Raw genomic sequence first — 13,499 nt, 5'->3', positions numbered from 1 at the left:
CATGTAGAAACTTGAGTTGTCTGGTGCTATGTAGTGTGAGCCTTACCTTTATTACTGTACAGGGAGCAGGATGCAAGAGAGCCAATTTAGAATTATAAATTAAGTGTCTCATATCCCAGATCAGCTGCATAAATTCCACCTTTTGCTAATAGACAAGCGTTGGAGTGTTATAGTCATCCCTAGTACTTCACCTGACTGCAGACTTCCCAGTTTGGGCATCAGATTATCAAATCTGCCAAAGTGGGTGGATGCGGTTAGATCTTATGTTGGCACCATGTCATCTATTCTTGGGTAAGGTTCAGAGGATATGGATCAAAGGCAGTAAATTGAGTTGAGGTGCAGATGAGACATCATCCAGTTGAATGATAGAATAGTGTCAAGGGTCTGAATGGCCTACTCCTGTTCCCATGTTTCCACATCTTGCTTCCTTCAGTATCCATATGATTATGCATTACTCCCAACAGACAACCTCAATGCCCTCACTGTAAAGAGGTGTCTAGGTCTATATACTGATACTTCAATCTGTAGTTACTGTATGATCCCATCCCTGCAGCACAGTGGGTGTACTTACCCTCAGCATCTCACCACCACCTTCTCAAGGCCAGTTAGGGGTGGGCAACAAATGCTGGCCTTACCAGCGATGCACACAACCCATGAAAGAATTAAAAGATGCAATTATCAAATTGAGTGTGACAAAATGCCTTTTTCCCCTAGGTTCTGTAAATTTCTCCTTGCTTCCCATCGACAGATTCTGTTGTGGTCTGCCAACAAGGTATTTGAAGAACTTACAGACATTGAACGCCAGTTTCACAAAGCCATGTACACAGTCCGAATCTATTTAAATGTCGAAAGATATTCAGTTGCTCTTCTGGATATGACCAAGCAGAAGGTAGATAAACTGCCAGTCACAATGTCATATCTTTCTTTTAATTTGTTATTTAAAAATGTGAACCACAGTTAAAATAGATGATTACACTTTGTTTGATTAAATAAATAAAATCTAATGAAATGCTACCTTAGGAGTTCTTTGATGAATGGCCAATCCTGATGGGTGAAGTCCCCCCTTACAAAGGCCCAAAGACCCCAGATGGCAGAGTAAGTTTATAAACATATTTCATCATCAGATCACGCACAATCCCTGAAACACATTGTTTTGTTTTTGCACCACTAACAAACAACTCTTTCTCAAACTGTGCAGGAAATCAACTTTTATAAGATCATTGACTATTTGTTGGTCGGGAAAGAGGAAATCAAAGTCATCCCGTAAGTACTACCAGATGTTTATGATCTGGTGAAGCATATTTTATTCAGCAGGTCATTAACAAGTCATAACTTTAATTCATTTTGTTCTTGAAGGTCACCTCCTATGGATCATTGGTCCCTTGTGAGTGGGCTGCCAACCTACGTTGCTGAAAATGGCTTTGTAAGTCAATTTATAAAGGCAATAATTAATTTGGTTGGTATTATTTGTTTTCCTTTTCTATGTCCTATCCATGGGTTAATGTTGACTACAACAGCCATTGGCATTCACAATAAATATTCAGCTCATTGTATAAAAGAGGTTTGCATTATTCTGTTACGAGAACTGTAGTGTGATAAAACTGGACGAGAGCTAAGGACTGAATTTTCGTGAAAATGGTGCCAGAGCCCCGATTCCAGAAGTCCCATTCCCAAATCTGACATCCACCATTTTTACCGGGGTGTGCAAGGGTGTGGGCTGGTGCAGGTTTTAGTCTGGACATCTATGGGGTCCGTGGTGGGCAGTTGCCTTCAAACAGATACAATTTTTGTTATTGGAAAATCTAAAGCACAACTTATGGGATTCAGAGGAAAAAGTCTAAAGCTACCAGAGTTATTTGGAGAGATAGGGTACTCTTGGAAAGGTCCAGGTACCCCTTTGGGAGAATTCGCCAAGGCTCCTTAGACAGCACCTTCCAAACCCACAACCACTACCATCTAGAAGGACAAGGGCAGCAGATAGATGGGATCACCACCACCTGGAAGTTCCCCTCCAAGGCACTCGCCATTCTGACTTGGAAATATATCGCCATTCCTTCACTATTGCTGGGTAAAAATCCTGCAGCTCCCTTCCTAAGAGCATGGTAGGTGTACCTACATGGACTGCAGCGATTCAAGAAGGCAGCTCACCAGCACCTTCTTAAGGGCAACTAGAGACAGGCAATAAATGCTGGCCCAACCAGCAAAGCCCACATCCCATGAATGAATAAAGTTAAGGTGCCTCTTTGGGAGAGGTAAGGTGCCTTAAGAGTGGACATGAATGTGCATAAGTGGATACACTCCGTGGAATTGTCAAGCCATTTAAATCCCCACACCCTTTAAATTTTTGAGGAAAAAAAAAAGCGGCCTGCCGTGACTCTGCTTGCAATTTCACTAGTTGTCTATTGACAAAGCCTGAAAGTTGTCATTATAGGATAAGGGCTGCTTGACTGCTTCCACAACCTATCATTATCACATTGGGGTGGTCTGTAAGTTCACAGTTTGATTGACTGCTCCAATTGCTTATAAAGAGGTCATATTCTATCTTTGAGTCAGTAAGTAAAGTTTCCCTTAAGTTTGAAAGAGGTTTTCTCAATCATCCTTTACATTTCACTTTTGTGAGGATTTGCCCTACATCCTGGACCATTCCACAGCAAAGACTAATGGGGACAATTTTAGCCCCACCTGCCCAGACTGAATGGATTGGGCTCAAAGCTGGTTTTCACCCTCAGCAATTTTACTTTTGATTGAAGTTAATGGAGAACAAAATCAGGTGGTGTGTGAAACTCGTTTTGGGTAGGTTAAAGTTACCCTTTATTTCCAGCCAATCCCGTCATGGGTACTGGAATATGCACTCTTTTTTTCTAAATCAAAGGTTTCAAAATGTTATTCCTGTCAATTTTCTCCTCTCTCCTCTGTTCCTGTGGGTTGCTGAGTTACAGTTGCTAAGGGCACTAGCCATCCCCTGGTGTCTTATCCAAGTAGCTGTTTTCATGTGTGTATCCGCCCAATGAATGCCCACAACCTATTTTACTACACCACACCACAAAAGAATTGGATCCTGCTTACTCATGTCCATAGCAAGGATCACTGGATACTAATCAAGATTAGGAACCTATGCCGATCTTTGCATTCATTAGCCTGTAGTCACAAAATTAAACAAAAACATTTAGTGCCTTTGAACTATGAACTTGAGTCTTTGCTTTTAATGGCTCCAGTGAAAGCCCAGCTAGACCCATTTTAAACAGAGAAAATGCTATGAAAAAGGTCAGTTTAATAATTCTCTTGTCTTTATGTTACAAACCTCATTTCCGGTGCTATTTTCCTTACACTAGTGAGAATTCAACTAGTCAAAAGGATTTTAAAAAACATGGAACAATTTATTTGGCTTTTCTTTTCCTATTATTGGATAACTTTTGCTAACTGCTTGTTGCAATTACAATCATTTGGCAAAAAGAACCCCAAGAATAGCAAAGAAACCCAGGTCTGAAAAAAAATGCAAAGAACTTAAATACCTCAGCTTTAAGAGATCACCGCACATAGCTGAGTGGCTGCAGAAAGTCTCTTGTGAGTCTGTTCATATCTTTCACTGGTTGTGTGCAAAATATAAAAGTGATAACAGGAGACCTCCCTGGGGAAATATATACCAAGCTGAAGTCACAGAATCACACAGTGCAGAAGAGGCCCTTTGGCCCATCGAGTTTGTACTGAGACGTGAGAAACACCTGACCTACCTGCCTAATTCCATTTACCAGCACTTGACCCATAGCCTTGAAGGTTATGATGTGCCAAGTGCTCATCCAGATACTTTTGAATGGATGTGAGGCAACCTGCCTCCACCACCCTCCCAGGCAGCGCATTCCAGACCGTCACCACCCTCTGGGTAAAAATGTTTTTCCTCACATCCCCCCCTAAACCTCCTGCCCCTCACCTTGAACTTATGTCCCCTCGTGATTGACCCTTCAACTAAGGGGAACAGCTGCTCATATCCACACTGTCCATGCCCCTCATAGTATTGTACATCTCGATCAGGTCACCCCTCAGTTTTCTCTGCTCCAATGAAAACAACCCAAGTCTATCCAACCTCTCTTCGTAACTTAAATGTTTCATCCCAGGCACCCCAATCTCCTCTGCACCCCCTCCAGTGCAATCACATCCTTCCTATAATGTGACGACCAGAAATGCACATAGTACTCCAGCTGTGGCTTCACCAAGGTTCTCTACAACTCCAATATGATCTCCCTACTTTTGCGATCTATGCCTCAATTGATAAAGGCAAGTGCCCCATATGCCTTTTTCACCACCCCATTAACATGCCCCTCTGCCTTCAGAGATCTATGAACACACACGCCAAGGTCCCTTTGTTCCTCAGAACTTTCTAGTGTCATGCCATTCATTGAATACTTCCTTGTCAGATTACTCCTTCTAAAGTGTATCACCTCACACTTTTCAGGGTTAAATTCCATCTGCCACTTATCTGCCCATCTGACCATCCCGTCTATATCTTCCTGTAGTCCAAGACACTCAACCTCACTGTCAACCACCCGGCCAATCTTTGTATTATCTGCAAACTTACTAATCCTACGTCCACATAGTCATCCATACCATTTATGTAAATGACGAATAATAGGGGACACAGCATAGATCCCTGTGGTACGCCACTGGCCACTGGCTTCCAGTCACTAAAGCACCCTTCTGTCATCACCCTCTGTCTCCTACAACTAACCCAATTTTGAATCCACCTCATCAAGTTACCCTGTATCCCATGTGTATTTGCCTTCTATATAAGTCTCCCATATGGGATTTTGTCAGAGGCTTTGCTGAAATCCATACAAACTACATCAACTGCACTACCCTCATCTATACACCTAGTCACCTCCTCAAAAAATTCAATCAAATTTTTTAGGCATAACCTCACTCTGACAAAGCTATGCTGACTATCCCTGATCAAACCTTGCCTCTCCAAATGGAGATAGATTCTCTCCTTCAGAACTTTCTCCAATAGTTTCCCTACGACTGATGTGAGACTCACTGGCCTGTAGTTCCCTGGCTTATCTCTACAACCCTTCTTAAATAGCGGAACCACATTAGCTGTTCTCCAGTCCTCTGGCACCTCCCCTGTGGCCAGAGAGGAATTAAAAATTTGGGTCAGAGCCCCTGCGATCTCTTCCCTTGCCTCCCTCAGCAGTCTGGGACACAAATCATCCAGACCTGGAGATTTGTCCACTTTCAAGCCTGCCAACACCTCCAATACCTTAGCACTCCCTATATCAATTTGCTCAAGAACCTTGCAGTCTCTCTCCCCGAGTTCGATACCTTCATCCTCATTTGCTTGGGTGAAGACGGATGTGAAGTATTCATTCAATACTCTAGCGATGTCCTCTGGCTCCACCCATAGATTGCCCCCTTGGTCCCTAATGGGCCCTACTCTTTCCTTGGTTATCCTCTTCCCATTGATATACTTATAGAATATCTTGGGATTTTCCCTACTTTCACCAGCCAGAGCTTTCTCATATGCCTTCTTTGCTCTCCTAATTGCTTTCTTAAGCTTCACCCTGAACTTTCTGTATTCCAGTAATGCCTCTGCTGATTTGCTTCCCTTGAACCTGCTAAAAGCCTCTCTTTTCCTTCTCATCGTATCCTGAATATCTCTGGTTATCCATGGTTCTCTGAGCTTGTTACTCCTTCCTATCACTCTAGAGGGAACATGATGAGTGTACCCTCCCCATTTCCTTTCTGAACACTCCCCACTGCTCCTCTGTAGATTTCCTTACAAGTAGCTGTTCCCAATCTACCTTGGCCAGATCCTGCCTTATTTTACCAAAATCCACTCTCCTTCAATCCAAAACATTTTTTGGCAACTTGTCTATTTCTTTGTCCATAACAAGCTTAAACTGTACCATGTTGTGGTCGCTATCACTGAAATGCTCGCCCACCATCATCTCAGCCACCTGTCCGGCTTCATTCCCCAGAATTTGGTCCAGCACTGCGCTGTCACTTGTTGGACCCTCTACATATTGACCTAAATGTATAAGTTTAATACCCTCTGGTCTTTTCATTATGCCATTCTATTATTGCTACCCCTTGTTTTCACGTGATTCTAACTCTGTGCTCCCATGTAGTATTATTTCAGTGTCAAGAGGTTGTGAGGTCCAATTCCCGGAATGTTTCCTGCAAGTCAGCCTTCTTAAAGTGTTGAACTATTTGCTGCAATTTATCTTGCCCCCTCAGCCCATTCACATTAACTGATACCATGGAGGTCACCACCTAAAGGCACAGTTCTATCTGTGATCTCCATTATGTAGACTCTTCCTTCTCCAATCTGTCTGTTCTCCCTTCTCTTGCCTTGGGTTACTGATGCCAATAATGTGAATCCTTCTATTTTGCCTCAGTGCCTTCTGCAGTTTCAGCTTCTTCCTTCTTCTCCTTGCAGCCCCTGACTGACTGCCCTTATGTGCTGTGCATTCCATGCTAATTCCTGGTCCTTCACAGTGAAGTCCTGCATCCTGGGAGATCATTTCATTTCTGTCCACATTTGATGACTGGCTGCTTTTAATATCCCTCTCCCGCTACCTCTGGCCCATGGGTGGGCTGATCTCCCCAAAACCTTATTCTCCCACTATCTCTATCACCCGTCCACACTCTTGCTCGACTGGTGCCAATTCTACTCTCTGCAGCCAAGACATACCTCTTTCTGCATTTCTCTTGCCATCACTTGCATTTTCGGCAACACAAACCCTTTACAACCTCCTGCATCCTTCTGTCCTCCAGTATTACTCCTTTTCCCCTTTCCAAACCTCCAATATTCCTTCCCTTTTAACTAAAGGTTATCCTTCCCAATTAGAATCTTAAAATCTTACAATATGGAAGGGGGTCAGTTGGCCATCATGTCTTTTCCTGCTCTTTGTCCAATTTATCCCACACCCCAACTTTATCCGACAAATTAGTTCTCTTTGAATACATGACCAATTGCTCTTTGAAAGTTCCTGTGGGATCTTATTCCACCACCCTTTCAGGTAGTGTGTTCCAGATGATAACAACCGTCTGTGTGAAATAAGTTCTCCTTATTTCCCCTCCAGTATCTTTGCCAGTTATTTTAAAACTATGACCTCTGCTATCACCCCACTTGCCAGGAGAAATAGCTTTGGTTTACTTGCTCTAGCGAAACCTCTCCTTAAACTACTCTGTTCTAGGGAGCAGAATCCCAGTTCTCCAATATCTCCCAAATAACTGAAGTCTTTCATCCCTGGTACCATCCTAGTAAACTTCCTCTGTACCCTCTCCAAGACTTTGACATTCCTCCTAAAGTGTGGTGCTTAGAATTGTACAGAATACGTCACCTGAGGCCTGTCCAGTGATCTGTAAATTGAATCCATCCAGTGACAACAGTGTTTTCCAATTCCAAGTTGGCCAACCTCAAAAGGATTGAGGGGAGATCATCACCCGCCACCCCTGCCCCCACCACCCCATCCCCAAATGGCCCTGCCACTAGATCTTTGAAATGAATGGACGGTTGGGTCAACTGGTATTTTGCCATTCCATGATTCCTGATATGCATAAACAAAAAGCAAAATATTAAAATATGGTGCTAAATCAACATTTTGCAGCTTTTGAGTGTGACACTTCCAGCAAACACCAACTGTAAAGTGAGGGGCTTGGGGAATAACCGTTCCATTCATGGTGTTGTCACACCATATGAAAAATATCATATGTTACTTTCTTTGCAAGGTTTTTTCTTCCATTTGTTTTTTGTGGTTTCCCAAGCTAAACTATTTCTTTTAATTTTGTTTATAACTTCCTCTTCCTAGTTTCAAGTGTTACATACATAAAGTAGTACAGGAGATTAATTGTCTGATTTTCTCTATTTCTCGACAAAGAAATATCCCTGACTTTGACAGGGATGCCATGGCCGAGAATGAGTTCTCAACTTCTGGGAAGTTACAGACATTGATCTACGTGCACCACTTTATGGAAGAGTACCCAGGATCTACAATGTATCACCCTATCGCAAAAACAACTATGTTTATACTGAGACATACAGCAGCCCCCCTTCAATTAAACAAGATGAATCTACTCAGATTGAAATGTAGCTAGTATAAGTCATGAATAGATATCATTACAGCAAAACACAAGTCAAAATTATTAAACAAACTAATTCTGTGATATCTCCTTGTTAAAAAAAAGGCTTACTTGAAAGTGGTTTACAAACAACTAACCACAGCAGTGCTCAATCAATTAGAAAAAGTGTCCACCTTATTTCCTCTTATTGCTAGATTAAAACTATAAAGGACCATGTGAATTAGAGTGAGTCAGAAGATTTCCTTTCCATTACTCAGCCTGAAAGCAGCCCTGTCTAATACAAATATACAGAATGTAAATGTCCTTCCTCTAAAGGCTACTAGCAAAGCTATTGAGTTTCTGTGGCCTTCGTACATTTCCTCATGTGCATGGGCTCACCGCCTAAAACTGCTCATAATTCAAAACTAAGTCCCAATTTTTCTCAAAGATCCTATATGTATAGCCAGTGGGGGTGGGGGGCGGGGGGGGACCCACAAAAACAACAATTAGATGCAGCTTTTCTGAGGCTTATTGCTGCACAGAGTAGAGGGAGCTCACTCAGCTTCCTGCCATTGCTGTACATGGCATAAGAGTACTTGATGCTGTAATTGGGGGCCCAAACCAGACAGCATTCAATTCTTTACCTTCATTCATATGAGAAGTAAAGAGATTGTTATAGCACAGATATTCCCTCAATTCCTACATCCAGATTTTGTCACTGCATTATACCAGCCCCTGCTACATATTTCTAGTCTAACAAATCTTCCTTTTACCTCTACCCTTTGTTTACTTTCCTCCAATTGTCTCTCTACGCATGTAGCTACTGCTTTCTTAATTTGTTGCTATTATTTTTGTCAGAAGCCTTTCAGGTGGTGGCTCATGTTAAAAATCCAAATAAACCACATTACTGTATTTCCTTTCTTTATCTTTTCTGCTATTTCTTCTGTTGATTTTATACATTTAGCCAAGCACCTTTTAGAAACTTGAACTGACTCGTCTTGCTTTTCTAAATACTTGCTAATTTCATTATTGTATTAATGACTCTATAGTTTAAGCAAATGAAGTGAGATCAACAGTCTGTAATTTCCTGATTTATCCTGCTCTCCTTTAATGTTTGAGGCAGGAGGGAAGGGTTTTCACATTCACAACCTTCCTGTTCTATGCTACAATTCTTTTTTTCACAGGGATTCCGAACAAAGATTTGTAAATTTATCAAAATTATCGTGCTTTTACAAAATGCTAATTCAAGGTACTAATTTTGCAATAAAAATGCAATAGTCATCTTTACACAGCATTGTATGAACCCTTATCTAATTGTCATTAATCTGAACTCTGGCAGATCTGCAACATGATGAATGCCCCAGCTGATGAGTACTTTACTTTCCAAGTGAGTGGAGGAATATGTTTGTTTTATGTTCTTATGTCAGATGGTTGTATGTCATTAAAATTCATGCAGTTTTATTTCAAGAAATTGAACCAAATAATCAGAAAACATTTTTGTTGATATAACACCTTGTTATGTCTCAAAGTAATGGGTCCAAGTGTTTCACATACAGTGAATTACTTTGAGATGCAAAGGGATTTGTAATGTAGACAAATGCAAATGAATGGTAAGCTTGATGATCAAAACATAAAAGTCTCAATTTGATTAGAAATTAAATACATGTCTTTCCACACACAATAGTTTCCTATCATTAATGGTTAATGCTGTGTCAATTACTCATTTAACATGGAGTTGGATGATTTGTTTTATGACAAGATCAATTATGGATCCAATCCTCTTAGGAACTTGGGAATGTCATGTAATCAATAGGATCACTCATGGTTGAATATCACAGCCTGTAATGCTAGGCAGCATTTTTGCTTGATTATATCTTGCGGATCAGAGAGAGATTTTATCTCTGGATCTTAACTTTCTGAGGAGGTCAGATTCCATTTTGTGCAGATCCATACAAAATGTATTGAGCGGATTGGGCAAAATGGTTCTGTCCCTCCCACACTTCATGTTTTAATTATTTTTGATGTGTCATGAAGGACTGTAAAACATCCCAATTATGAAGTAATGTATGGTTTAAAATTAGAAACAGGTCTATATTGCATTAAGCTAGAAAGGGCAAAATATATTCAAATTAAACAGATAGATTAAACAGATGTATCCATGTATTGAGTACATTTGGTATGATTCTCTTCCACTACTGAACTCGTCATTGGCATTACAGAAATAATGAAATTGTAATTGTAGCAAACGTTTCAACATTTGCAGCTTTTCTTATTCTATAATAGCATTTTTCCAATTTGAAATAAGTGTACATTAAATTTATTTTCTGTCACACAAGTTACTAACTTTTACTGACTGCCAGTTGAGCATAACAGATGAAAATAATAGTGCACTTGATCATTTGTGTCATGATTTATTAAAGTTCTGATGGTAAAGATTGGGCTTATTATTTAGGCTTACGTGTTTTTATTTCTCACGTTTCATCATTTGGAACTCATTACTGTACAATCACTTGCTGAATCTCTCATGGTTTTCTTTGATAGAAAGAACCAGTGGATGAAACAGGCTGGGTTATAAAAAATGTCTTGTCATTGCCAATTGTAAATAAGAAAGAAGAGGTAGTGGGCATAGCTACATTTTACAACAGAAAGGATGGAAAACCATTTGACGAGTATGATGAACAGATCACTGAAGTAGGTACCACTGAATATGTTTTAACGTAGCTTATAAAATCATGATGACATTTTTTGTCGCTTCAGAGTTCAGAGGGCACATTTTCTTGACACCTCCCCCTAGTTGGCAAGGGTCTAGGTCTGCTCATGATGAGGTCCACAAATGTTGTCTTTTCTAATCCTGATCCAGCAATATGATCCTGGGGTGGTCGTGGTGGGGGGCATGCCCACCCATTGACAGATTTAGTGTCAATGGAATTAGAAGGTAATTGAAACATGAACCTGCAGCTACATGACAGCCCACTGAGAATGAATTCTTCTGATGAAGATCAGCAGACAGAAGGTCCCAATCAGACAGAATTGTTGGTGGGGTGGGGGGGAATCTAGTGGGGTGGCTGCTGGCATGTGCACAAGGCAGAGAGTGTGAAACTTTAAAAATCATTGTCTGATCTTGGAATCTTCAGTTTGCCTCTCTGGACTCCCACAGTCCTTTGGTCAGTGGGGGCTTGGGCACAGAACAAACCTCCACATTCTTTCAGCACTCTTTGCCCGGGCCCCAAACTTGCAGGAGCATTGTGACTGCCCCTCCCAAAAAGCTTTGGAAATCCTGGGGCGACAAGAAAGAGGCAGTGATCAATTTCACTGTATCCCAGGCTATCGTACCTTTCGGAAGCTATGTACTTAAATAAAACTCTTTTCAGATGTTTTGTGAAATTACAGTGGAGATACTGGGAACAGTGTGTAGCATTATTGAACCAAAAAGGAGATGTACAATTTTTATTTCAACTCATTGTTCATTGAAATCCAAGATTGAATACAAGGGAATGATTTGCTTACAATTGTGAACAACTTTATACATAACTTTGGTGTCTGCTAAAAAGTCCACCATGCAGGCTCCTGACTGGTCTAGTATGGACAAAACTAATTGCGTAATTTATACATTGTCAGATATTAAATGATAAGGACCACCTCTGAAGAACTAAGACGAATCCTGATATTAAAGTAAGGGGAATCAAGAAATGCTCATAATGTATCAACACAAATTTTGATATATAAAGATCAATAAGCACAATCAAACATATTGGCTTGAAATTTCCTGTAAATTTGTGCTCATACAATTTCCAGCTCTGAAGACTCTAAGTGAAGTTATGCGTGTTCTCTCATAACATCCAAATTTCCTTAATCTTTTCCACCAGTTCTTCATAAACTTCATCAAAACCCTGTACTATTCATTATTATTGTCCTGTTCCCCAGATAAGAGGTGAAAAATGGGAATTTTCTGAAAGTAACATGGGTCAGAGTGCATGGAAATTTAAACCCAACTTTTTAAATGTAGCAGGATCCACAATCATATTTCTGAAACCTAATGGTGATTTTTTTTCCCAAAAATTATGTTTCTTTTTCTTCCCAGTGAAACCTGCATTTTGAATATTTTTATGGCATCAGATTGTAGCAGACTTAAAAACTAAAACACTGTCATTAATTAATATTTCTTAAACACGCTTTGTGCCTAATGTGAATAAATGTTTAGATGGCTTCAAACTTTAACATTTTGCTGTAAATTGCTGATGGAAAAATGCGTGTGAAGTTTATGTAAACTTGCTGATTGCCTCTCCACAGGAAATTCTAGGCGTTGTCTTTTGAGAATGCTTGAACTGTAAATCAGTTTTACTAAATGTAGTTTTTCGCTTGCTTCAGACCCTAACACAATTCCTGGGATGGTCACTCCTTAACACAGATACTTATGATAAAATGAATAAACTGGAAAGCAGGAAAGATATTGCTTCGGAAATGCTAATGTATCATTCAAAGTGCACCGACAGAGAACTTCAGACCATTTTGGTGAGTGCAGCAATGGCCTCTTTGCATTAATTAGTATGAAGGAACAAGGGAGATTGAAATCTTTGCGACATTTTTTTTTCACAGAAAACAAAAGAGAAGTTGGACAAGGATGTTGCAGATTGTGAACAGAAGGATATGATTAGGATCTTGGTAAGTTGGATTTGTAATCTCTTGTACAAAACCAGCTGTCCAGTAGCATAAAGGAACAGCAGGACATGAACCTTCTTCAAATACCTCATCGTAGCTTGAATTTTACCTGCAGGAAGAAGAACTACCTGAACCAAGTAATGTTGAGCTCTATGAATTCCACTTCAGTGACTTGGATGTTTCAGAATTTGACCTAATCAAGAGTGGAATTCGGTGCTTCTTTGAAATAAATGCGGTTGTAAAATTCAAAATACCAGCAGATGTGAGTCTTTTCAGTCCAGTTTTATTGTACCTCTTCATGTGACTAGTTACTTTGGAAGGCCAGATCTAATCTGCTTTTGACTTTCATCTTTTAATTTGGATTCTGAGGCCCCAGTCTCTGGGGTCAGAGGTCCGTATTCTGGGTTATCTTGCAGTCCATTGGCAGACTCTTAAATCCAGATAAAGCTGGGTCAGTGAGTTTGTTACAGGCTACAGATTTAACACCAGGAGTTGGCTCAAATAGACAAAACTCTAAGAATCTGAATTAGAAGATCATCATAAAAGTGGATTTGGTGTTTTCTTATTTGTACATTTAGATGTTATTGAGAAAGGGATGATCGATTGCTACTTATCCTTTGATTCTGCTTTTCTGCAGATTCCTTAATGGAAACTAGAGAACAGCAATTATAGCCTGTTGCTCTCCGCAGCTCACCAGCTTAATGTAAATGAAGCTGAAGACTAATATTGGGGTTGCCTTGGGCCTCATCATTCAGGCAGAGGGATTAATCTGTTTCTCTCCCTGC

The 13,499-nt window shown here is 40.4% G+C and overlaps 2 protein-coding genes across 4 annotated transcripts in view; one reads left to right on the top strand and one right to left on the bottom strand.

Annotated features, from left to right (window-relative positions):
- The window catches only part of fra10ac1 (FRA10A associated CGG repeat 1), an 89,266-nt gene that overhangs the window by 21,802 nt on the left and 53,965 nt on the right, over nucleotides 1-13,499 (bottom strand). The gene's annotated exons all lie outside the window — the stretch shown is intronic.
- pde6c (phosphodiesterase 6C, cGMP-specific, cone, alpha prime) overlaps nucleotides 1-13,499 on the top strand; it is a 33,081-nt gene that overhangs the window by 8,013 nt on the left and 11,569 nt on the right. For both annotated transcript variants that reach the window (XM_041210450.1, XM_041210451.1), the window contains exons 4-12: nucleotides 749-889; nucleotides 1,021-1,095; nucleotides 1,199-1,263; nucleotides 1,357-1,423; nucleotides 9,395-9,442; nucleotides 10,597-10,746; nucleotides 12,424-12,567; nucleotides 12,652-12,717; nucleotides 12,830-12,976. In XM_041210450.1, coding sequence (XP_041066384.1) covers nucleotides 749-889; nucleotides 1,021-1,095; nucleotides 1,199-1,263; nucleotides 1,357-1,423; nucleotides 9,395-9,442; nucleotides 10,597-10,746; nucleotides 12,424-12,567; nucleotides 12,652-12,717; nucleotides 12,830-12,976 — 903 coding nt within the window. The remainder of the gene's footprint in view (nucleotides 1-748; nucleotides 890-1,020; nucleotides 1,096-1,198; nucleotides 1,264-1,356; nucleotides 1,424-9,394; nucleotides 9,443-10,596; nucleotides 10,747-12,423; nucleotides 12,568-12,651; nucleotides 12,718-12,829; nucleotides 12,977-13,499) is intronic.

This window comes from Carcharodon carcharias, chromosome 17 (genome assembly GCF_017639515.1).
Source record: "Carcharodon carcharias isolate sCarCar2 chromosome 17, sCarCar2.pri, whole genome shotgun sequence".
Taxonomy (NCBI): Eukaryota; Metazoa; Chordata; class Chondrichthyes; order Lamniformes; family Lamnidae; genus Carcharodon; species Carcharodon carcharias.
The sequence above is the reverse complement of the archived record's forward strand: the minus strand, read 5'-3'. Positions and strand labels throughout refer to the sequence as shown.